This window comes from Tenrec ecaudatus, chromosome 2, assembly GCF_050624435.1.
Source record: "Tenrec ecaudatus isolate mTenEca1 chromosome 2, mTenEca1.hap1, whole genome shotgun sequence".
NCBI lineage: Eukaryota > Metazoa > Chordata > Mammalia > Afrosoricida > Tenrecidae > Tenrec > Tenrec ecaudatus.
This window is the reverse complement of record NC_134531.1, coordinates 93,593,516-93,619,287: the sequence shown is the minus strand read 5'-3', so window position 1 is coordinate 93,619,287 and position 25,772 is coordinate 93,593,516. Positions and strand designations below refer to the sequence as shown.

Sequence of the window (25,772 nt, the reverse complement as noted above, 5' to 3'; positions counted from 1 at the left end):
TCTACCCTGTCCTGTGTGGGTAACTGTGAGATGGCATCCACTCTGTGGTAGTTAGGTTGTTTTCCTTCCTTGAAAAAAAAGGTGGGGAGGAGAAATAGATTCTATCCACCTTTAATTTTTTAAAATTTCTATCTAAAATTTTGAAGCACATAGAAACTTTAATTTTCTGAGGCAAGAGAGGATGCTGGTGTATTGGGGGGAGAATTTTGACCCCAGAGTTACTTCACCATGTGTCAGAAAATCTTATTTCCTGAATAGTCAACATATTAATAGAATAATTATTTATCCGAAACTTTTTATTAGAAACGCATTCATATGTCAATTTCTATTGCTTTTATAAATACCAATGAGGTTATTCTTCTTTACATATAACATTTTCTTAAAGCTATCCTGGAAAAAAACTGTGCCAAATTACCTTTGTTCTGATTCTTTTATTATAGATAGTTTAAGATAAAAGCAATGCAGTTCCTTTTGTAAGTCCTACTATATCTGTTATTATCACATCTTAAAAGATTGTACTGCAGGAGAAAAAAATGATAAGTAATTATTAGTATTTTAACCAAGATTCCACACATACCCAAATGTATGTTCATTTAGCTTCTATCCATCTTAGAATTGTTGCTGGAGACCTACAACTCCCGCATGGCTTAGAACCTTCAGCCTCGGTCTAAAGACTCCTGATTACAGTACTGACGAAGAAAGCAGCAGCCTCGCCGCTCTTACTGATTTTGTATACAGTTGGCTGTGAAACATTTGCTTTTTGTCTTAGGTCTTAGGTTAGAGCCATGGAAAAATGAAACTAAAAGAGACCATACATTATCTTTTCAGCTCCTCTTGTCTCTTCCTTCACATTTCTAGATAAGGATATTGGGGTTCTTCCTAGATGAAATGGAATTTCCATAACTTTAATGTTGATTTGAAACATTAGCAAATGAACTGAATAATGACCCAGGGTTTCTTTAATTGTGTGATTCAACCTGATTTTTATGCTTCTTTGTTTTAATTAATTTGATACGAATGACTGAGGTAAATGACATATGACAGGAAAGAATCAGTAATAGAAATCATTATTATTTCAAATTATCCATGTTCTTGCTTCTCTCCCTCCTGATGTTAATGAAGAACTAATATTTTTAACTTCTAGCCATTGGGCTTAGGGGAAGTTACTATTGTTTTTATATGCTATTCTGTGTAGAATATAGAGGGATCTATTTTAATATTGTGTCAATAAAGAAACTGTTGGTGATATACTGATGGTGTATTACTTGACCATTCGAGTGTGTACCTTCTCTTTCTTTTTTGTATCTTTTCTTTATCTGGATCACATCTCCATCAGAGGCATCTGATGACAAGGCTGGTATGCAGGGTTTCTACACGGGGTCCCTCTGAGTCAGAACTTCCTAAGAGCCCCATGCAAACAAAATAATAGTATCAAATGCTCAAGGTGGTTCAGAGCCTGGAATCAAGTGAGTACTGCCCACCCCTACACTATAATACTGCAATATTCCCATAAACCTCTTATCCGAGGTAGTGATAATAGATTAATACTGACGTGAACAACGACAGACCAAACCTACTGCCACTGAATCACTATTAGCTCTAACCCCCAGAGGACAGAGTAGAACCGCTCAGTAGCATTTCTGAGAGCAGCCTCGCTTCCTCTTACCAAGTTGCCAGGTGAGTGTCAACCACGGACTTTGCCGTTAACAGGCCAACATCTAGCCATTGTGCCCCAGGCCTCCTGGTGTCTAGTAGGTCCTGTCCAGATAATTTGCATAAATTAATGCAGTTACTCTTTCAGTTAATTTTAAGCTGTTTTATTTTGTCTATGGTTTTCAATATCTTGACACTATTTTATAAAGAATTAGCAAATGCATTAACAATAGGAAACAGGAATGTTGGGCTTCCCGGCATTTTCATATATCTGATATATGAGGAGAAGTCAAACAAAGTGTGTTTAAACCTTATCTTTGCAGTCAGTGGAAAACTGCAGGCATGGTCTCTCAATATTACAGTTCTCTTAGTCCCATTGGGGTGTCTTAGAACAAAACAGTAGCTTCCGAAGGGATTTTCCAGACCAGTTAAATTCAAGGACAAGAGGCAACTCAGGATGATTATGGCTACTTTTTTTTTCTTTTGGTGATTCCAAAGTACCCCTTTTAGATTTCCTGGAAGGACACAGGGAAGTTATGGGGGCGTATCATGAAGAAGTGTTAAGGAAATGGAAAACCGTATTGATGATGAAAAGGCCAGGAGAGTTGCACCGTGGAACCTTTTTCCCTCAGAGCAATGAACCTACTCGTTCTTGAAGGGTAGCAAGGTCTGCTCCCGAGAAGTTCCCTGGGAAACCTTAGTCCTTTCCACCATTCATCACTGATCTTGCCCCTCCAGACTTCTTTTTGTTTAAAAGGAACTTGAATTGAATCTCTGGTGCCATACCAAAACTTGCATGTTGGGTAGTATAAACTGAAGCGAATGGCTAGAGAGAGACAGTGCCTTCCCAAGTGGATAGGTCTTTGTTGGTCATTTCCAGTGCAAACAACCCTGGGCGCCACACACCGAAATCCTGTAGGTCCGGTGCCATGCCACAGTTTCCCTGGATTGCAGACCATCATCACAGCCGCTATGGCAAGCTATCTTGGCTGGGAGTGGTGGTGGTATCTTTTAGTCACTAACCCTTAACTTTACCATGCATGATGTCTGTTTCCAAGATTGGCCCTTCCTGATTATATTTCCAAAGTACATGAGATACAGCCTCACCATTCTCTATGGAGGATGTTTTCAAGAAACGGTTGCTTCACATTTTTGTATTTTTCATTAATAAAGGTTTCTACAATTTTGTAGAAAATCATGGTTTACTTACCCTTGTATATTTACTCCACACTAGAATTTCAAAGTATCTGATATATTAATCCATAGCTTCAAAGAGTTCAACTAAATGAATTCTAATGAGGAACACAGGAAGAAAGCTTCTTTATATCCTTCAAGAATTCAAGTCTTGTCCGAGGTTAGTCTAGTCTGCCTTTGTGAATGAGTGTTGTCTAAAGTTTTGCCCTATCTTCAACCATCATTGTTTGTGTAAATAGTGTCCAGTCACTTAAGTTTTTAATCTGTACAAGTAAACATTACATGTATTGTAGTCTAAAAAGCTATCTTACACATGTATAATTTCATTTTTTCAAGTGTGTTAAATTCTGTGCAATAGACTACATTAATGATAATATCAATAGAATTACCTAATGTCCTATGCCTATAGGGATGATTTATAATGTTCTCCAAATAAAATGATAATGATGTCTCTAAAGTTAATCAGGGACACATATAAACCAGAGCTATATGAATGGATTTTGAGCTTGCACTTATTCCTAGGCCTAACCAACCGTAAGTTCTTATGATATGACCCTACTCAATACTTGCCCTCTTGAAGAGATCATTGAAGATATGGGTGCTGGAGCAAAAAAGAAATCCAATGGTACTGGCTATGAGAAAGAATAGCATCTGATGTCTTAAAGCCTTGTCTTAAAACAAGCAGTCATCTAAATGATGGGACAGTAAGTTCACAGAGAAGAAGCACACCGGCCTGTGCCATCTAAGGATTGTAAATAATACAATCCAAATCCCGAGGCGGGAACAGTATGAGATTTTAAATTCTGAACCCCGATTTGCAGCAGGCCCTGGATTATAATGGAGGCCCCAAATGCATTTGCAGGGTTCCCGTCGGGATGAAGCCTGTGACGGATCCCCGTGGCCATCATCTGCTGTTGTTATAGGTGCTATCGAATCAGCTCTGACCTGCAGTGACCCTGTGCTCAGCAGAAAGAAACACTGCAAGGTCCTGTGCCGGAGCCCACTGTTGGAGCCATAGTGTCAGTCCATCTCGGGAAAGGGCCTTCCTCTTTGTCGCTTCCCCGCGCCCCCCCCCCCCCCCCACCAAGCATGATGGCCTTCTCCAGGGAATCCTCTCTTCTAACATGTCCAAAGCGTGTAAGACTTGCCATCCTGGCCTCTAAGGAGCACTCTGGCAGTTCTTCTCTCAAGACCACAGTCTCAGGATGTGAGTGGCCTTACTATCAGACAGAGTGCATTGGAAAGTGGATTATTCCTGTTTTGGTTGTTCCAATTTTTAATTTTTAATATTTTCTGCTTTCTGATGAGGTTTTTGCTGTTTTCCTTTGTTGTTGGGTTCTTTGTTTTATTATTTTTTTCCTCTATAGGAGAACCAGAATAAATAAATCTATAGAAACAGTGTCTGGATTAATCATTTCTTCGGGGAATGGCAGGGGGTGTTAGGGGTGTGGGGAAAGGGGGAGCTAGCAACAATGAGTGCAAGGAAGAAAAAATGTTCTAAAGTTTATTGTGGTTATGATCACACAACTGTTCTTAATATGATTGAACCGTTGAACTGTACGATATCTCTGGCCACCGGCTCAGAAGTTTCTTTGATATTCTGTGCTCACGTTAATATTCAACAGATCAGTCACGTGATTTTGACAAATTTTCTATAAATCTATTGGGTGAAACTACTTTAAAAATAATTCAAGTCTAGAAACATCATTAAAGAGACAGACAGCTCCATCCTCCACTGTTCCCAAACAGAGCACCTTGCCGAACTGATGATACTGTTTAAAATTGACACTCTCAATATGCCACAGTGGAACAGTCATCTAAGAAACAACACCTGGAAACTGGAGAAAGAAATACAAGCACACAGGTGTTTTTGTTTTGTTTTGTTTTTTTCTGTGGTGGGTGGAGGAAAGGCCCCAGGGCTTTCCAATCACTTTTGAAAGCAAACAAACAAAACCCTTTTTACTCCCTTTATTACATAAATAATACATATTCATTGTGGGGAGGAAGACAGGAAGGAATGAGGAAAGAACAAAGGAAAGAGAAAAAAGAAAGTACAACATAAGGAAGAGAAATTAAATTAATAATCACCATTTAATTACAAACTCTCATTTCGTTATTTACTAAATGCGTGGGCATAGATATTTTTAACAGAAAATTTTAGTATGATGTCATACTCTTTTATAATCCCTGTTTTTGTAGCTAAACAATATATGGTTTTAGTAGATTGTGCCCAGATATCATATCTAATTAAACAAATGGCCTATTATGTGCATTTATATACTTTCCATTTTCTTCATATTCTTTGCATACATAATTATAATTACTTCCTTAGCATAAAATCCTAGAGAGAGAATAAATGGGTCAATAAATAAGTAAAATTTGAATGCTTTTGATACTGTTACCACACAGCCTTAACACAGCCATGCAGTTTTTATTCCTGCCAGCCGAGTCTGGCACTACCAAAAAATGCCATCATATTCTTTTTATTATCAAGAAGAAACTTTTTCCCCCAAAATATTTGAGCTATTAATTAACCACATACTTGCTAGGTTAAAAAGCAGTTCTGTGTTGAGATAATGACGTTCGAATGCTCTCGACAATTGCGAAACTGAATTCCCAATGGAACAGAGTACAACTGATCGCCAGATTCCACTAACCATGATCTACCTTTTGATTTTAAAGGCCCACCATGCATGGAGTCTGAGCTAGAGGTCATGCGCTGCTTGAGATTGTCACTGACTGATGCCATCAAGGACATTGTCCAGCAGATCATTTCTCTGATGGACACTGGGAGAAACTATGAGACCAATTTAAACAAGCACCAGGTTCCTGAATGTTTGCTTAAGAGCATTCCAAAGGAATGGAATTACATTCCAGAAGCCAAAAGGAAAGAACCAAGCAAAGGTAAGTACCCTGCATGGTTTTCCCTTAAGAGCCCCACCCCCCGCCCCAATAAGTCATTTATTTAGATAAGCTATATTATATCTTTCACCAAGTATGTTGGACTTATCATCATCTTTACTCTGAGTCTTAACATCTGTACAGAAATGAAGATGATCAGACGGTCATCATCTTATGTGGCCACCGGCTCAGAAGTTTCTTTGATAGTCTGTGCTCACATTAATATTCAACAGATCAGTCACGTGATTTTGACAAATTTTCTATAAATCTATTGGGTAATCTAAAATTCGTACTCTCGAGAAGATTGCGCTGATATTCAGTTTAATTATTCTATCCTTTAAGTTTTTCCCCTGCAACCACCAATTAGTACTTCTTTTCCCTCTTGTTAACACACCTACCTGTGCTGCTTTTAGGTCAAAAATAGTACTCCATTTAGCAACTACATCTATTTTCCTGACAGTTCCCCCCATCAACACCTGTGGTTCTGAATTCAGTGCATTGTTCCTATTTCGGGCAGTACATCTACCAAGTATATTTAAAAACCCTCAGTTACACACATTATTCATTCATTTTATTAACATCTCTCTTCTTACATGGGTTCTTCCTACCTAGATATTCTACTTTCCCAAGACTCCTTTGAACGTATCTTATGCATTTATATCCATGAATATGCTATAAAAATTTTAAGATAAAAATTTTCCCATTTTTGAAAAGGGATTTTTTCCCCCACTAAATCTAAGGAAGTTTTTTGACACTAAAATACTCCAACTGAACTGCTAAAGTCAATTGAAGAGCCTAGCCTTCCTTTCATCCTTCTCCATGGAGATCCTAAATAATGTGGCTCTTATCCAGCGACCTTATATTACAAACTCAAATCAATTATCTACCTGTGACCTTTCACAGTAATGCTTTAATTCTGTCCAACCGCTATTAAACTGCCTTTGAATCTAGAAAAGTCGTTTAATTGAAATTGGAAAATGTTGGCTTTTCATTAACTAAGTTCCTCCTTGTCTAGGGTTCTTTGCTGTTTCTCCTTTATCCTGGGCTTTGTATATTTTACACATTTTGAATGACTCCGAAGGCGTGATCTATAGTTAGCATGCGATCTGAAAAGCCGGCTTTACTCATCGCCTTCAAGTCCACCTATTTGTGAGGCCTTTTCCATCCTGCAAGCATTTTGTAATTCAACAAAATTTCAAAGAACCTTTAGTTCCAAGTATTGCTTACAGTTTAGACACCAGTGATCGGAGTTTTCCTCATTGAATAGTATTACGATCAACTATAACTTAGGAGCGAAGTATAACCAATAGTCACTGCCGGGTTGACAAACCACTTGAGTATCTCAAAGAATGTGACCGAAGAAAGTGAATTGAGAGCAGCTTTTGTATGTTTCAAGTGTGAAAGACGATAGGTGGAGGCCATGGTTCACCATTTAAGCCCTGGACAACGCTTCAGGGACTTTTAGACTAGTACTTCTCAAATAAATATTTTTCTTCACTGTAATCTATAAGACTTAATAAGTACATGCTGAACATTAAGTCAGTGGTCATTTTGCAATTCATTCAATAGGTATTTACAGCATGGGTATGTGCTACATACGAGGCAGGGTTATACTATAAATCTTCTCTTGGTGCTAGAAGTATACCTCTTTTAGATGCCCGGGAACACATCACGGGGTGTCCAAAATAATTCTTTTGTGTGTAAGTGGAAAGAAGGAAATTAAAGTAGGTCAAATCTTCATGTGGAGTTTGACAGTGTAAGCCTCCCTTGTCCTGTGAGTGAGCCAGTCTTGGGTTAGGGCCATGAAAAAGGACAAGCGAAGAGCAAAAGACCCACAAAGCTGGGGACTGGGGAGCAGGGGTAAGCCCCTCCCATTACTTTTCACCTGGTAGTGAATTTGCGTTGTCCTTGACTTCCCTATACTCCTTTACATCACTTTCCAAGCAAACCCTGAACTCACTGCCATCAAGTCCGTTCTGACTCATCGGGACCCTGGAGGGGAGAGTTTAAGTGCCCCTGTGGGTTTCCAAGACTGCAGCATTTTAGGGGAGTAGGCAGTTTCCTCTTCCCCAATAGAGCAGCTGGTGGTTTTGAACTGCTGACTGTTTGGTTATCACCCTAATTGGTAACCCACAGCACCACCAGGGCTCCTCTAAGTCGATTATAGGGTAAACCTCCTACTGGGCATGCTGGGAAGAGCAAATAATGATGAAATGAAGAGACACACACTTCCTCTCTTTAAACAAAACAATGATATTTGACCCAAAAGAAAAAAAACAGATGGGAGACCATTCGAAATATGTAATTGTTAAAAGTAAAGCATTCCCTAGGTGAGAATTGTGTATATATGTATATACATATATAGGGTGTGTGTATATGTATATGTGTATATATGTGTGTGAGTATAGTTATATATATATATATATAGTCATTGCCCTCAAGTCAATTCTGGCTCATCATGACTAAAGGGCAGAGGAGAGCTGCCTCTGGGGTTTCTTAGACTGGAACTCTTCATGGGAGTAAAAACCTCATCTTTCTTCCACAGAGGCTGATGGTTTAGAACTACTTTTTTAGATATTAGCTAAATGTTATTTTAAGTTAACTTGACAAGAAAATTTCCAAATTAAATATGGAAAATATGAAGGAAAGCCTCTGTAATTTTTCAGCAATGTTTTAAGTGAAGTTATATTGAATTGAGTACTCTTAAAATGTTGTCTGAACAGTGATGAATATTTAGAGGCTTATTTTTTCAGTAATCCTCCCTCTCGACAAACAAATGGCTGCCATTGTACAGGAACATTTATCTTTCCTGCCACAGTGAAAATGCCAGGAATAATAAATGGAAAACATTTTGAGGATAAACTAAAATATGTTCTCTATTTTCTTTGTCAATACGGTTATTTAGAAAACACTGATGAGTCGAGGAATAATTCTAAAATAAATTATGCAGCAGAGGAGCTTCACCATACATCTGTGTGAAAGTTGTTTCGAGCGTAGCTCTGCTTTGGTGTTTGCTTTATTGTGCTACAAATGGCAAATACAAAAATTATGTTCTGTTTTGTTTTCTTTTGGGGGAAGCAATTAAATGAAAGATATACCAAAGAAGATATTTTATCAAGAGTAAATTACTCTTTTAATAAAAAGAATGCTAATGAGCAAACTGTTGAAGTAATTGATTGAAATGAAACAGTGGCTTATGGTGAGAGGTAACAGAGGTAACCCCGTAAAGGAAATGTATTGGCAGCATTGTTCACATGCAAATAATCCAGATAGAATTAATGGCAGAAATCTACAAAATGCTAGAGTCTTTGAGGCAATTTCTTTGCTAAAAGTCAGATTTTTTTTTGTAAAATCCATTGCCACCTATAAAAAATAATCCCTACACACTAGACTGAGAAATAGAATTTTTAACATACTTTGAATGAATGTTTGATGATTCTTGAGCATTTTAAAAACTATTTTTTAATGCAGGGTTTTTTCCCCCAATTTACTTACAAGAACCAATTGAGCAATTTAAGAAGAGGGATGTTTAATGGCCAAATACTCACCTTTGTACTTTTGGTGGTTGTGACTAAAACAGGTTCCAGATTTAGTTAACCGAGCTAATTAAATACTTGCTCCATGTGCGTTCTACTCAACCTCATTAATTGGTATTCCGCCAAGGCCAGGCCTGAAAACGAAAAATTAAGACATAGTTAACTTAGAATCTTATCTTTGAATCACTACATCATGAAATGTTAAGTGCATTTTTAAAACATAATAAGGTAATATAGCATATTGAATCACATTATTCTCACTAAGCTGTAACTGGTATTTTTACCACTAATAAATAAAATAAATGAACAATTGTAATCACTATTTGAATGTAAATCTTCTTCTTTCTAAAGTTCCTTTTAAGATATTTAATAATGCAAAAAATGTATTAGTACAATAGTAGATGTATGAAAGAACCCTTGCAGTTGTTGAACTCTTGACTGCTAACCAAATGATGGGCCAGTCTCAACTCACCAGCCACTCTGCAGCAGAAAAACCTTGGAGGAAGATCACAGCATTGGAAATCTTATAGGGTAGCTCTACTCTATCCTACAGGCTGCAATAAGTTGGAATGAACTCAAAGGCAACAGGTTTGGGTATTTTGGTTTAGTACATGGATTACATCTTTGAGGATATCTGTTCCCATAGGGATTTGCAGCCTCAGAAACCCTAGAAAGGGTTGCTATGACTTAGACCTTGTTGCTGAAAGTGAGGAGGACTTGAAGCATTTGCTGATGAAGATGAAGGATTGCAGCCTACAGTTTAGACTACAGTGTAATGTAAAGAATACAAAAATCCTCACCAATGGACTAGTTGGTAACATCAGAATGAATGGAGAAAAGATGGACGTTGTCACAATCAATGCTCATGGAAGCGGCAGTCAGAATGTCCAAAGAGGAATTGCATTTGGTAAATCTGCTGCACAAGACGTCTTAAATTCTACCTTACAAATCCGGCTACACCACAGCATGTACATGGGTACAGATAAGAGCTGGAAACGGAATCTAGGACAGATAAACTCCTCAGGACCAATAATGAGAGTAGTGATACCAAGAGGGCAAGTAAGGGAAAGGTAGGGGGAGGGGAAAGTGATCACAATGATCTACATATAACCCCCTCGCAGGGGGATGGACAACAGAAAAGTGGGTGAAGGGAGACATTGGTCAATGTAAGACATGAAAAAATAATAATTTATAAATTATCAAGGGTTCATGAGGAAGGGAGGGAAAAAATGAGGAGCTGATACCAAGGGTTCAAGTAGAGAGAAAATGTTTTTAAAATGATGATAGCAATAAATGTGCAAATGTGCTTGACACAATGGATGCATGTATGGATTGTGATGAGCTATCTGAGGCCCCAATAAAATTATTATTTTTTTAAAGTGTTGAAAAGCAAGCAAGCTAATTTCAGGACTAAGGTGCCTGATGCATGCCATGGAAGTTTCAATTGCCTCACAAGCATGTGAAAGTTGGCCATTAAATAAGGAAAATCAAAGAAAAATCAATGTATTGGAACTATGGTGTTGGCGAAGAATATTGGAAGTACTGTGGACTGCCAAAAGGCCAAACAGATCTGTTTGAAGTGGAAAGAACCTAGTTGTGAGAGTCCAGAGTGCAGGAGGCGATGGCTGACTGTGGGCCCAAGATTAATTGGTGGAGCTACCTAGGAAGTAAGCCTCTGGAGAACCCCCCTGTCTAAAATTGAGGGACGGGAGGAAAGTGCTCACTGAACAAAGTGCTTGGGAGAGATAAGTATAGAAGATCAAAGGCATGAATCTGATCTGAACAATTATAACTTTGTCAGTAGAATCCCCCCTATGATGTAGGCTAGACCTGATCTGGTTTCCAAAATTTTTTGTATTTTTGGTTTATATGGTTTTGTTCTTTTTGTTGTTGTTCATATTAGAGTGTATCTCTTAAAGGTGCTACGTCAGTGGAGTCACCCTCTTGCAGCTGTGTTAAATGCTTTCCACTTTTTGGTATATGACACCCAGGGTTGATGAACCTATGGGGACAGGAAGTAAAATAAGGGGGTTCAGGGAGGGGAGCCTGGGGGTTTGGTAAAATAGAGACGATGTCAAGGAGTCCATAGGAAAAAAGATTGTTTGGAAACTGATTGTGGTAACACTTGTATAATTCTACTGGACATGATTGAAATATGGAATGATATGATATATATATTAAATCCCAATTTAAAAAAAGATAAAAAGACACATTGTATTGAGTAAAAAAAGAGGGATTCCTATATTGTCATAAATTTCAAGGTGCCATTAAACTTCACATATGTTTTCTAACACCTATGCACTTTCTTGGAAACTAGGGACTTTGCTAAATATTACAATATCTTGGAAAATTTTACATTTGGGGGGTGCTGTTGAGTAAAAACAGTAAAAAATATTGTATTAAACAACTCAAACCTCCACAATGATCTACATATAATCCCCTCCCAGGAGAACGGACAACAGAAAAGTGGGTGAAGGTAGTCATTGGTCTGTGTGAGATATAAAATAATAACAATAAGCTAAAATTATCAAGAGGTCATGAGGGAGGGAGGGTGAGTGAGGGAGGGGAAAAATGAAGAGCTGATACCAAGGGCTCAAGAAAGAAAATGTTTTGAAAATAATGATGGCAACAAATGTGCTTGACACAATGGATGTGTGTATGGATAGTGATAGGAGCTGTATGAGCCCCCAATAAAATTATTAAGAAAGAAACTCAAATCTCTCTCCTTTGTGTCCACATTCTGTTCCAATGCTTTAATTTAACTATGCATATATTATATTAAAATCATTGTGTGTCTGATTTCAGGGGACCCTCAAAGAGCTGTGAGGGTTTTTTTCCCCCATGCCCTTAAAGAGCTATTAGCCTACGTGTAGAGACAACTCCTGAAGACATGAATAGCACTGTAATATAAACAATAACAGATGATAATACAGAAGATGACACAGCCTGGCACAGAATGGGATTTCTCAATCCAGAAGCCTAAAAGTAAAGGCTATTGTCTTGCTTGGATCACAATGTTCAAGAAATTAGACAATGAATGCATCTCATTGGGAAAATCTGCTGCACAAGTTCTCTTTCAAAGTGTTGAAGAGCAAGAATGTTACTTTGAGGACCAAGGTACAACTGGCAGAAGCCATAGTCTTTTCACTCATCTCATATTCATGCAAAAGTGGGACATTGATTAAGGAAGACCAAAGAAAAATCTGTATAGTCGAATTATGGTTCTGGCAAAGACTATTGGAAGTACCATGGATTGCTAAAGAAACAAACAGATATATCTTGGAAGAAGTACAGCCAAAAGGCTCCTAAGAAGTGACGATAGCAAGACTTTGTCTCGCATGCGTTGGAAATGTTATCAGGAGAGACCCAAACTGAAACTCTTTGCAATCTAATGGATTCTGACTCATAGCAACCCTAATGGACAGAGTAGACCAGCCCCTATGGGCTTCCTAGGCTATAAATCCTTATGTAAATAGAAAACTATGAGGAGATCATGCTTGATAAAATATAAGGGAACAATGGGACCACTGGTTCCGGAGGGACATGGGAGGGGGGATGTGGGGGGAAGGAGGTGATGTTGACCAACCCAGGGGCAGGGGAGCAACAAGTGATCCAAAATTAGTGGCAAGGAGGGTTTCAGCAAGGGCAGGGATTCAGCAAGAGCAATATAACTAAGAGAAATTACTGAGACCCAAATGAAGGCTGAGCATGATAGTGGGACAAGAAGAAAGTAAAAGGAAATAGAGGGAAGAACTAGGAGACAAAGAGTATTTATGGAGATCTAAATACGGGCATGTACATATGTAAATATATTTATATAGGATGGTGGGGAAATAGATCTGCATGCATAGATTTATAGGTTTAGTATTAAGGCAGCAGATGGACATTGGACCTCGACTCAAGTACTTAATGCAAGAACACATTCTATTAAATTGGTATTCCGTGATGCACACCTTCCCGACACCATCACTGAAGACAAAGCAGGTGCATAAGCAAATGTGGTGACAAAAGTTGATGGTTCCCGGCCATCAAAAAATATAGCGTCTGGGGTCTTAAAGGCTTGCAGCCATCTAGCTCAGAAGCATCAAAGCCCACATGGAAGAAGCACAGCCGTCTGTGTGACCACGAGGTGTAGAAGGGACCAGGTATCAGACATCAAAGAGCAAAAATCATATCAGTGGGTGCCCACCTTCCCGATATGACCACTGAAGACAAATGTGGTGAAGAAAGCTGATGGTGTCCGGCTATCAAAAGATATAACATCTGGGGTCTTAAAGGTTTGAAGATAAACAAGCAACTATCTATCTCAGAAGCAACAAAGCCCACATAGAAGAAGCACACCAGCCTGTGCAATTACAAGGAGTCGAAGGGATCATGTATCAGTCATCAAAGAACAAAAAAATCATATCATTGTGAATGAGGGTGAGTGCAGTGGAGACCCAAAGCCCATCTGTAGGCAACTGGGCACCCCCTTACTGAAGGGTTACGCAGAGGAGAGGAGCCAGTCAGGGTGCAGGGTAGCAGCAATTAAACATACAAGTTTCCTCTAGTTCTTAAATGCTTCCTCCCCCACTATCATGATCCCAATTCTATCTGACAAATATGGCTAGGCCAGAGGATGTGCACTGGTACAGATAGGAACTGGAAACACAGGGAATCCAGGACAGATGACCCCTTCAGGACCAGTGGTGAGAGTGGTGATTCCTGGAGGATGGAGGGAGGGTGGGGTAGAAAGGGGGAACTGATTACAAGGATCTACATATAACCTCCTCCCTGAGGGATGGACAACAGAAAAGTGAGTGAAGGGAGAAGTCAGACCGTGTAAGATATGACAAAATAATAATTTATGAATTGTGAAGGTTCATGAAGGAGTGAGGAGGGAGGGGGAAATAGGAGCTGATATTAAGAACTCAAGTAGAAAGCAAATGTTTTGAGAATGATGATGGCAACAAATGTACTCGACACAATGGATGTATGTATGGATTGTGATAAGAATTATATGAGCCACCAATAAAATGATTTTTTTAAAAAAGAGGAAGACCCTTGGCTATAGATTGATGGTGGGCTCAGACATAAGAACAATTGTGAGCATAGAGCAGGCCAAGGAGGCATTTGATTCTGTTGTCATAGGGTCACTATGAGTCTGAACCACTGAGGTGGCCCCTAAAACCTAAAAAAGTAAAGCATGTTGATGACCGCAAGAGAAGAAGTTGAGGTTGTTATTATGGGACTTTTTTTTGGATGAGGCTACAAAGATTTATTTTGTAACAGTAAACGGCAAAGCCAGTGATCATAGCAGAGAAGGTGGGTATGAACAGTTCCAGTAGATGGCAGGGCAGGAGCGGGCTTGCATAGCCTGACTCAGCGGGAGAGATCACCAGAATACTGCAGTAGTGCTCAGGCTCACATAAGGAAGGGCATAGTCATGGCTCTAGGGAGTAGGAGGCAAGGAGGTGGAAAGATTCATCAGTGCTGGTAATTGCTCAGGATTGAGGGTTAGGAGAAGAGGAAGGAAGGAGAAGAGAGACAAGGAGAGGGAAGGAGGAGGGAGAGAGGAAGAAAAGGTAGGGAAATCAGGAAGGCCAAGTTTAATTTTAGTTACATCAAATGAAATGGTGATCAGGACAAAGAAGTACAGCCAGTATGCTCCTGAGAAGCCATGGAAAGGTTTGTCTACGTGCGTTGGACATGCTATCAGGAGAGGCTAGCTCCCGGTAAAGTCGAGGTGCAGGGATCAAGAGAAAGGCCCTCAGAAGATGGATTGACACAGTGGCTGCAGCACTGAGCTCCAATAGCCCAGCGATTGTGAGTGGTGCAGGAGAGGCAGTGGGTTCCTCTGTGGTGCCTAGAGGTGTCTGGACTGACTGGACAGCACCTACTAAACTACACAACAGAGACGTGGAGTGCCCACTGGAGATCTGGACGAAGGATTCTGGAGTCATTGTGAGTTTTTTATCCCTTGGGAGACTATTTTGCGTTGTCTGGAGATGTTTTTGGTTGCCACAATTGGGGGCAAGCCATTAATATCTAGTGACTAGAGGCCAGGAATATCATTAAATATTCCAGAACACAGTATAACTCTCTACTTCCAACAACTGATTATTAGCCCCAAATGGCAGTCATGCGTGAGGTTAAGAAACCCTGATCTAGAAGGAGGTCACTAGTGGACCCTCTGTAGACATGGAACACTAAATCAGGAGAACAACGGGGAGGGTGCCGGAGCTGGCTGCAGATAGTTACTGTGAGTTGGAGCCAACTTCAGGGCACCTGACAACACAGAGAACAACAACAACAACAAATTAGTAAAAAGTGAAACTAGCATAGGTCACAAAGAAGCAAAGTAGAATAATAAAGGTAAACATACGCAAGTGTACCAACTAATTTATTCAATACATTTTTCTATTGTATGCCAGATACTGAGTGCCAGCAATATAATAGTGACCTTATAGAGCTTAAATTCCATTAGAGGGTGCCAGACAAAGGAGAAAACGATATCGATGGTGCCAAGTATCAAAATTATATCGATGATGCCAAGTATCATAAAGGCAATTAAACAAAGATGAAACAATTAAACAAAGATTCCATGATCGGAAGGGGCTGGGACTGGATTAAGAAGGGTGTGCAAGGAGTGCTTTCGAGGAGGTAGTCCGGGAAAGCTCTCAGAAGAGGTGACATGTGGGTGCGGGGCTGAAGGAAGAGAAGGAACCAGTCCCCGAGAAGCGAAGTGGCGATTGGCCCGTGGTGGGTTCCTGAGGAAAGAAAGAGCAAGTGGGTCAGTCGTAATCAGAGGCCGTGAAGAGGCCAGCATTTGTCAACGAAGAGAACTTACAGGCCTTTCGAGCGGAAACTCGAATGGATAAAAAGTACTACCAATAATTCCGACTTTCCTAATCCCCATGTGTAGAAGAAAAATGAGAACCAGACTTGTTTCTTAGCTGAGATTTAGGAACTGAGGATTGTCAGGCAGTACTACCCAGGACCCTAGTAGAGTTTTGTCGGAAGATGTTAAGCACTTGCTCTTCTTGACAATCTTACACACACACACACACACACACACACACACACACACACACAACACTCAAAACAACCCAGTGGTAGAACGCAAATGCTAATATTAATCATACCTTTTCTTTCTTCCCTTCCCCAGGCTTCGTCAGGCTTGCTGCTCAGGCGGTATCTATTGTCATCAGCAAGTTACCTACGGTGATTGCATGTTTGCCTCCCCCAATTAAGTACTTCTTTTTTCTGTCTGAGAGAAAAATGTCAAAAAACTTTGTTGAATTGAAGAAAGCCGGCCTGCTTGTCTGGAACTTGATTGTAATTATATGTCGGATATTTGAGGATGGAAATACTGTGGAACTTTTAACAGGTGCCTCCCTTGACAGATGGAGTAAAGAGAAACTTGGTTTGATCTGTGTGTGTTTGGAAAGCATCCTGAGAGAGCCGACAAGCAGCCCTCATCAAATGACCCTGAGGGTCATCCGGAGCATTGAGCAGCAAAAACCTAACTGGATTGAACGCCAATTGCTGAAAGCAAGAAAACTGAGCACTGAATGGTGAGCCGATGATTTTCTTTCATTGTGTTTCATCAAATACATTCACCAGAAGAAAGCCACCAATAAACAACAACAATAGCACAGCATTGTCAGATGGGCAGCAATCTAGCCAATGTCATGGGAACACTGTGAACAGTAGAAGCAGATAAGTATTCCTTTAAGAAACGGTGGGGGGTGGGTGTGGGTGTGTGGAATTCCTTGTCTTAGTAAAATTTGAGCCTGACCGATAGACTGGAACATTATACTTGTTTCGTCACCGTCTGGAGGTTTCTGAAGAAAAGTGTGGCTGTTAAGCCCAGGAGAATTCCGTTTCAGTCCTTTTCAGTGTGCAAACAGGTATCTGGTGGATAGCTTGGGGCATTTTATAAATGGATTGGGCATGGAGATTAAATTAAGAAGGAATTAATGGATGTAAAAGGCTTTTTTATTGCTTTCTGTGTACCTGATTGTCAAAAAGGTACACATTTTTCATCTCGTAATGTAAGAATCCCAGAGGGCAACTGGGGCATAGCACACACGAGCTATAAATACACCCAGCTGTGTCTGTAGGCAAATGTCAGCCTTCTCCTGGGTTTGTCACCAGTAGTTAAGTGATTTGTGGTCCTGCAAAGTGTTTTAAGGGTCCCTGATATACTTAAATATTCTCGTGTCTTAAAATTAGTCTTCAGCAATAGAATTGTGTGATGTTAATAAAGGAATTGCAGTCCAGACATGGTGGATTGAAAATGAGTCTTCCTTAAGACGCCTCCACACCCTGTCCCATTCTTTTACAAGTGAATGTATGCATGCAGAGATGCTTTCGTACAGTTTGGTACCCTAACTCACTGGAATCGTGGCTACTTTGACTAATAGGTGGTAGTGAGAAAGAGCTCGGGCACTGGAAATCAGAATGGTCCCTGCAAATCCCCTGTAGGTAGATCATTGCATGCCAGCTGCTGGCTTCCTCCAGGATTGTTCTCAGTGATAAGGCCAGGCTGAGAAGAATTGTTCCGAAAAATTAGATAAGTTAACATCCATAAAGCTCTTAGTAGCAACCTTACCACCAGTAAGCATTTGCTATTCACGGTTCTTATGGTTGTGTGAAGTCAAGATGATTCTTGCCCACAGCCATCCTATAGGACAGAGTAGGGCTTCCAGGCTGTGGTCTTACAGGAGTCGCTTGCCAGGTTTCTGCTCCCACAGAGGGGCAGGACGGTTCTTGATCCAGGACGGTCAGCTGCTGAGCTTTTAACCACTGCACCACTGTGGCTCCTTTTAGTTATGGACTCTTAAATAGCAGTGCACTCACAGGCGACCATTATAATAACGAAAGAACTTTATCTGTTCGTTTATACCTATGAGATTTCATAGTACTCCAAGCGGGGAAGGGTAGGTAATCATGACTTCCCTGGTCAAGCCATCTGACCCGGTAGAAACATACTTCTGGGTGTCTCATGGCCAAGAGGAACCGGCAGAGTCAGGCAAATGTTGAGTAACTTTGAGAGTGACCTCTTAACCTTGGCATTTGCATTTGATACCGATTTACAGGCTCTAATCTAATGCCTATAAGATTAAGGCCAGATGTCACTATCCATGGCACTGATTGTGAAATGGAGGAGAAAAAAAGTGAAAACAGTGATCTGATTATAGTTACAAAATTAGATTTATGATACTGCTGATTTAGGAGGCCCTTCTTTCAAAGGAGATCAATTCAAAGCAATGTCTAAGAAACATAGCTTGGGCTGCATACAGCAATTTAGAAATAAACTTTTTCCTTAAAGCTTATTTTATTTTCATTTTTATAAACAGTGCTAACGAGTCTGATATCCTAGAAAAGCCCAAACCCACTGCCGTCAAGTCATGGCCCCGTGTTCCACGCGTTGGGCTGCTAACAAAAGGTCAACGGGGCCAACCCACCAGCGCTCTGCCCCACCAGGAAGCAGTGGTTTGTTTCTGTAAAGGCTGCAGCTTAAAACCATAGGGAGCAGTCTGCTCTGTCCCGTAGGGTCGTTATTGATGGTATCCTGTAGTAGAGAGCTATGGAGCTAATTTTTGGCTGATTCTTGGACCATCAGATTATTTAGTTATTTCTTACAGCAAAATGAAGACTTGCTGATTTTAAAAAAATGTGTCACAGTCTTCAAAGATGCTGAATAATTTTTTTAAATTTTAAGCATTATATCTTTCTCAATTTCTCAAATGATATCAGTATACAAAAATGCAGATTTAAAGTGAATGACTGCATTGATTGGGGGAAAAATGTTAAACTTGACTTCCTCTAACAATCTGTTATAAGTTTCTGGTGCTGTAGGAATGTTTCCTCTTGAATTTGATCTCAGATTGATAATCTTATTTACTATTGGATGTGCCTCTTAAGTATTTCTCACAAGCCAATGATCTTTTAGTTTACAGATCCATCCTCTGAGGAAAAGTGTATTTCACACGAGGATGCCTGTATTGGTGACATGATGCCTTGGCTTTGGCGGATCTTTTGTTGTTGTGTTGCTGCTAAGGATGGGAATGTAAGCATTTGGACCCAAACAGTTCTGTTAAGGAGAATTTAACTTTCAACCCACCATCACGATTTTCCTGAGATTACGTGATATATCATTTAACTAGATTCCTTTCACTTGCATCCAAATTCATCTTGGATTTTATGGAAACTGGGGAAACGACAGCAGTAGAACAAGTGGCAGCGGTAAGCCGGGCCTCCCTTGCCTTCTGCCTGAAAGCATTACTATTCGTTACAATAACCTTCACTTTGTAGTAACACTCAAGCTCGAAGCAGTCGACTCAGATTGTGGAGAACACTCCGCCCCCCAAAAAGTAAAGAAACGTCTGTCTTGGCAAAGTAATTTGTCGAGTTGAAGATTATTGTTTTTCATCATGGTGACCCTGACTTGGCTGGCTGGGTGCATATCCAGATTAAGATTAATGCAGTTATTCCTTGGCTAAGGTCTGCCTCTTTCAGGGCACATTCTCCCTAATGACATGATTGATAGGCAGTCCCAAATCCAGAGAGGAACTCATTAATCATAGCATTGACTGAATCCAATCATCTGCTTCACCTGCACAGTGATGGACAGGAAAGGATACAATTCAGGGACTGACACTGAGACACTCCTTTGTCAGCGGGCCTCAACTTTTTCAATGTCAGCCTCTCCAGAACCTGACAGGAAATTTCACTTGCAACCTGTACGCAGCTTCCAAAAAAAAAGATTTTTCCTTTTTTTGTGCAAACTTTTTGCTGTTGTGGTAAAAAGGCCTTTCAAGATTTCCTCTGAACTAATGAATATAACTAGAGCAGAGGAGGATTTGCTTGAAATTGTAGCAAGACTTGTACACTCCTCAAATTCCTTTCCCTCTCTGTGTTTTCTCTGCGTGCGGAGTTTTGAAGCGACATGTGGAAGCAATGTCAAAGTTAACAGCAGCTGGCTATCATTTGGTTCAGTCTTCAGGTCAGCGGCACTGACTCTTAGCAGAACTAATTTTATAATCATGGCCAAATTTCAGTAATGAACTGCAGTACACAGCTGATTGTGCCACAGTAGATTTCATTTAGTCTGGGAAACAGTGGAAAACCACGAGTTTTCTTAAGCGTGCTTGCATTGCAAAGCCTAACATGATCCCAATAGCAACTGTAATAAGAAAATTAGTGTGGAATGTATATGATGGAAGTTGAATACCATGACTTGTTGTTGTTGGTGTGGGAGAGAGGGAGGGCGGTGCAGGGAAGTGCCCAGGGGGTGGTCTGGCAGTTTTAAATTTGGTTCGTGTGTGTGTGTGTGTGCTGTTTTTTTGTTTTGTTTTTAATTTTTTTGTTATCCTGTGGTACCATGTAAGTGATGGTTAAAATTAGTAATAAGCATGTGGGTTTCTCAAAAGAATTGTTTCAGAAATATGACTTGTCCTTCCTTGGAAAGAGTCATCAGGGTAGTAACTTTCGCTAAGTATCTGTTACAGAAAAGAAACAGGAGGAGGGACATACATTTTTAAAAGGCAACAAGTGTCAAAAAGCCAATTTAAAATACCCAGTGGTAAACTCACTGCCAGAAGCACCTCCCCTATAGTTAGCATAATGGGCTCCCCCTTTTGACACTTTAATTAGTCTTTAATGTGTTCTAAGACAGGTGTAAAGAGGTCCCTACAAAAGGCAGAATACCAAAGCTATTTCCAGCATCAAAGACACTTTTTTTTAATCCTCAAAGAGAAAATACAAATTATTTCTTATACGTTCTTAAAAAGAAATGTTTTGTTTTCACCCCACGATGAGAGCAATTTCAACAATTTCTGTAATGGGAAATGTTTTATAAATGGGAGTATAAATGCAATAAAGAAATGTTTTAAAGAGAAACTATTGAATTTTTTAAAATGCTTTCAGGTGCTTAATTCTAAGACACTGTTGATATGAACATCGGCAGTTTGGGAAGGCTTAGCCTATTGGAGCGAGATCTTTATGGGAGCTTGGAATACGAGGTTACATTGGCGCTCCACACTCAATCTCTTTCTTTTTCATCCTCACAATTCTGCGCTGCTGATATTCATATGCTTTCTTTGTGTTAGTGCATTTAGGACCATGGAGAAAAGCACCGCTGTAGAAGAAGGAGAGATTGCTCTTGAACTGACTGAGCAGAAAATCAACACGATGATCCTGGATCTCTGCCACAAACCAGGTGGCAGCGAGTACCTGAGGCAAATTTATCACATCATGCAGCTCAATGAGGTACGGAAACGGCCTTTTTACCGAGCAATTAGGTGTGTACTGGCCTGAGGCAGCGTCTGCTGGCAGCTAAGGGTTAGTCAAGGAGGTGATAATACTTCTTAAAGTCAATACCAAACTCAATATTGCATTATTAATAGAATCTATTCAGTCCCGGCTGTTCTGCATTTGTTCAGGAAAAAACGCCTCACCGAAACAATGTAGGTTTTATTTATATGATTTAAACAATAACACGGCTCATAGATTCAATTCAGTTCTGAGTTTGTATGGGCTGGGGGTGTCCATTGGACATGGTGCGCTTTGACCATTACGCTGATGCTGAAATTTGGTGTTTGTGAAATGAAGAATTTTCTGGAGAGAGATGTAGTTGCCTTTCGCCTGGAGACATCATACTTGTGTTCTCGAGGATGTTGGCAGTTTCTCACATAATTGAGAAAACTTCAAAAGCAGTATTGAACCACATTCAGGAGCAACTAGATTAACCCAAGAAAATTCATTAATGCGTGGACACTGGTTAGAACGATCTTATGCTTGTCCACCTCTGCTGGGTTAAGCCTCTGACCTTGCATGTTTCAAGCTGTTTTAGCAAAAATGTAAAGTAGTTGCTTTAAATAATGTAAGTTTGCAAACTTAATCAGATTTAAAATTGATCACATATATCTGAGTTAGTGTGGCATGTCTAATCATGTTTATATATGCAAACACATGAATTTTTTTAGAATAATAAAAATTTATAATGTGAATGATGTACCAGTAAAATAGTTTTGTCTCAATAAGGTAAGCCTTAAGAACTATAAATTTCCAATGGGTGAATGAAATTCTACCACAGCATTTTATAACCTTGTCCTATAAATGTTTCCCCAAATATTATCTATTGAACATGGCTTCAAGTAAATCTGATTTGCTGGCTTTCATAGAGCTAATCAGCCAGTATTTATCGGCAGCACAATGTTGTGCTCACTGATCGTCTGAGAGGACTGGCAGGAATCTATCTCACAGTAGCTGTGAGAATCAAGGTGTGAGAACTTAATTGGTAAACTGTATGGCAGTAACCAACCGAGCTACGCTTGCAAATAACGCTCACACCTTGTTAGGGCTTTCTATTGGGGAACTCGGCAAGTAGCCTTGGCTGTTTGTAACTCCTCCCTTGTAGTCATGTTCATCATTGGCATGTCGAGTTGGGCACTAGATTGAACAGAGTCATCCTGAGGAACAAATACTGGTATTACCCTTCAGTCCTGGTGTTAACCTGTCGGTTGAGTGGCATTAAATAGTTTCAAGGAAAGTAATGGTTGATAAAGTATGCCACAAACTGATAGTAGTATTTTAGAAGCCAATAACAACAACAAACAGATCGCTAATCACTAATATTGAGAATGACGTGAAGCCACCAATAAAAAATTAAGTTAAAGCTTTTCTGGCCGTCAACCACGGGCTATGTTCTGAGAATCCAAAGGCTGTGCCTCCCTCCGAGAACTTGAGTCCTTGCCAGGAGTGCTTATCACCAGGAGTGCCCTGAGCTCTGCTATGGGACGATTCTTACTTGCTCGCCCACTCGATTCTGGTGAATTAATCTGAGAGCTGTGTGTGTGGCGTGTTACCACTGACTATATTTACTGTCCGGGCAATATCTGCTGCATGTGATATGAAGCTAAGTAGTTGGTGGCTTATTAAACTGGGTGAGACACAGTACTGCAAGTTAAGAAACAATGTAAAGTGATATTAGAGCCAAGAAAAATAGTGAGATCTTCGTCTGTGACTACATTTAAAAAAAAAAAAAAGATAACCACACAGGAAATAAACCCAAACAGCAATCTGAGGGTGGCTAGGGTAGTACTTAGAACTTCTTGTGGAGGAGTGGGTTGCAAGTTGGATGGCTAACCACAGAGTTGGCAGTTCAAAAACACTAACTGCTACATGGGAGAACGATGAGGCTTTCTACTCCCATATAGATCTGCCATTTTGGAAACCCACAAAGAGTTTCCTGAAGGGTCACCTGAATGGTTTAATGGCAGCGCGATATTTCTCTCTTTTTGTTTTAGAAGAGTTGTTGTTACGTAGGCTGAAATCGCATTGTGATGCTTGCACATTTGATGAGTAGTCAAAGGTGCTGCTTCTTTAGCAGCTGCAGGTGGGCTGCTAACCATTACTGGAGAGCATCCTTTAAATTCAGAAGCATCCATGCCTGCAAGCCCCTGTGAGATGAAGAATGGGTATCCTTGATCCACACGGGGACATGAAGTGGGGGATGAGTTTAAAGATGGTTTGTCTTTGAACTAGACAGATGTCCACTATATGGATCCTGTGGACGATCTTGCCTCGGGTCACAGGCAAGGGAGACTGAGACGCGTGACGCGGATGAACGTGGCAGTGGAGTTCATGAGTTGGTGGCACGCTTCAACGGAGAGGAGTACAAAAACAAGGAGTAGAGAAACTGTGCAGTAACCACACAGAGCGCTGGCATGCTTCTCAACCTTCCCAATGCCGCCACCCTGTGATGCAGTTCCTCATGTGGTGGTGACACCCCCCCAACCCTAAAATTTATTTTCATTGCTACCTCATAACTGTAATTTTGCTCCTGTTAGGAATCGGGCAACCCCTGTGAAAGGGTCGTTTGACCCCCAAAGGGGTCGTGACCCACAGGTTGAGAGCCGCTGTGTTAAAGGAAGCCTGGAAGCTGCCTTATGAAATTGACTATTAAATCTGATGAAAGTAGTGTTGCCAAAAAGGGACCTGACATGTTGAGAATGGGTTGTCAGGAGCCCTTGTATGGTGTAAGCAGCTAAGTAGTCGGCTTGTAAGGGCAGTCTTAGACGGCTGAGTGCTTCCCAAGGTGCACTGGAGGAACGGCCTAGTGATCTACTTCGGACACCATCAGCCAGTGCTCACTTTATGCAGCACAGTTCTCCTCGAACACCGGGGGGCGGCCGTGAGTCAGAATCCTTAAATCCCCCCTTGTGGCCACAGCAACTGTGTGATGGTGACAATGGTCAATAAAGCAGAGGGTTCAAAGAGCGTAAGGGCAACCCACCATTGTGCTCACAATGTGCAACAGAACATTGGCTTTTTAACTAGCGGAAGCACAGGAAGTCTAAATACACCGGCGGAGAGGAAATTAAGGGACCCTGGCAGCTCAACGGTTAAAGCACTTGATTGCTAACCCACCCTGAAGCTCCACGGGAGAAAGAACAAATGAATGATGGGCTCCTATCAAGATTACAGCCACAAAAACCCTATGGGATAGTTCTGCCTCCTCAAATGAGTTGGCTGTGGGTTGGATTGACAACAATGCATGGGAAGAGTTATAGCAACCACAAAGTTTGTTTTTTTATTTTTCTAATGATTATGGACTCATTTACTTCTTTGAGGAATTTTACTTGCATAGATCATGATGGTGAGAAAGTATCTGTTTAATATCTAGTTCTAGACATAAATTTGTTTTCTGATAGCCTTATCATTCTCTAACAGTATAATCACTACAAAATTAATGTTTCTAAAGCAAGATGGTTTCCCATTCGTGAATCAAGAAATGACTGCCATTACTGTGAAGTCCTGGTGTCCTTGGAGAGAAGGACACGGCTTTCTATCCCCATAAGAGTTAAAGCTTCGGAAACCTACGAGGCAGTTCTACCCGGTGTTCTAGGGGCTACATGAGTTCAGAATTGACTTCGTGGCAGTCAATTGGAATTTTTTTTAGATTTGGAGGGATTCGGGCTTTGACACCTATCTCTGACAGTGGGTGTGGTGGCACAGGAAAAAGCAAGCCAGACCTGAGACGTAGCTTCTTGCCTTAACTCTACCACTCACCCCTGGGATACTCTAGACCAGCGCAGCTCGGAACCTGTGGGTTGCAACCCCTTTGGGGTCGAACGACCCTTTCACAGGGGTCGCCTGATTCATAACAGTAGCAAAATGACAGTGATGAAGGAGCAATGAAAATAATTTTATGGTTGGGGGGTCGCGGCATTAGGAAGGTTGCGAACCACTGCTCTAGACCTTTCAGAACAACCATCGGTGCTATGGAGTTGCCACTGATTCATAGCGTCCCCAGGAAGGAAAGGGCCATTGTGGTCCATAAGGTTTCGTTGGTTGATGGTTGGGACCAGAACAACACGTGATCTAGATTTCTTCCTGGTGTTGGGCTAGAGTTTTTCAAACCTTAATGTGCCTACTAATTTCCTGGGAACCCTTGCTAAAAAGCGGATTCTAATTCAGTGAGGCCTTGTGCACTGC

General features: G+C 40.6%; 1 protein-coding gene across 1 annotated transcript in view; it reads left to right on the top strand.

Moving 5' to 3' along the window:
• Positions 1–25,772, top strand: part of KIAA0825 (KIAA0825 ortholog) — a 498,599-nt gene that overhangs the window by 217,254 nt on the left and 255,573 nt on the right. Inside the window, exons 15-17 of the mRNA XM_075541286.1 lie at positions 5,530–5,751; positions 16,432–16,840; positions 21,383–21,542. Of these exons, the coding sequence (XP_075397401.1) occupies positions 5,530–5,751; positions 16,432–16,840; positions 21,383–21,542 (791 nt within the window). The remainder of the gene's footprint in view (positions 1–5,529; positions 5,752–16,431; positions 16,841–21,382; positions 21,543–25,772) is intronic.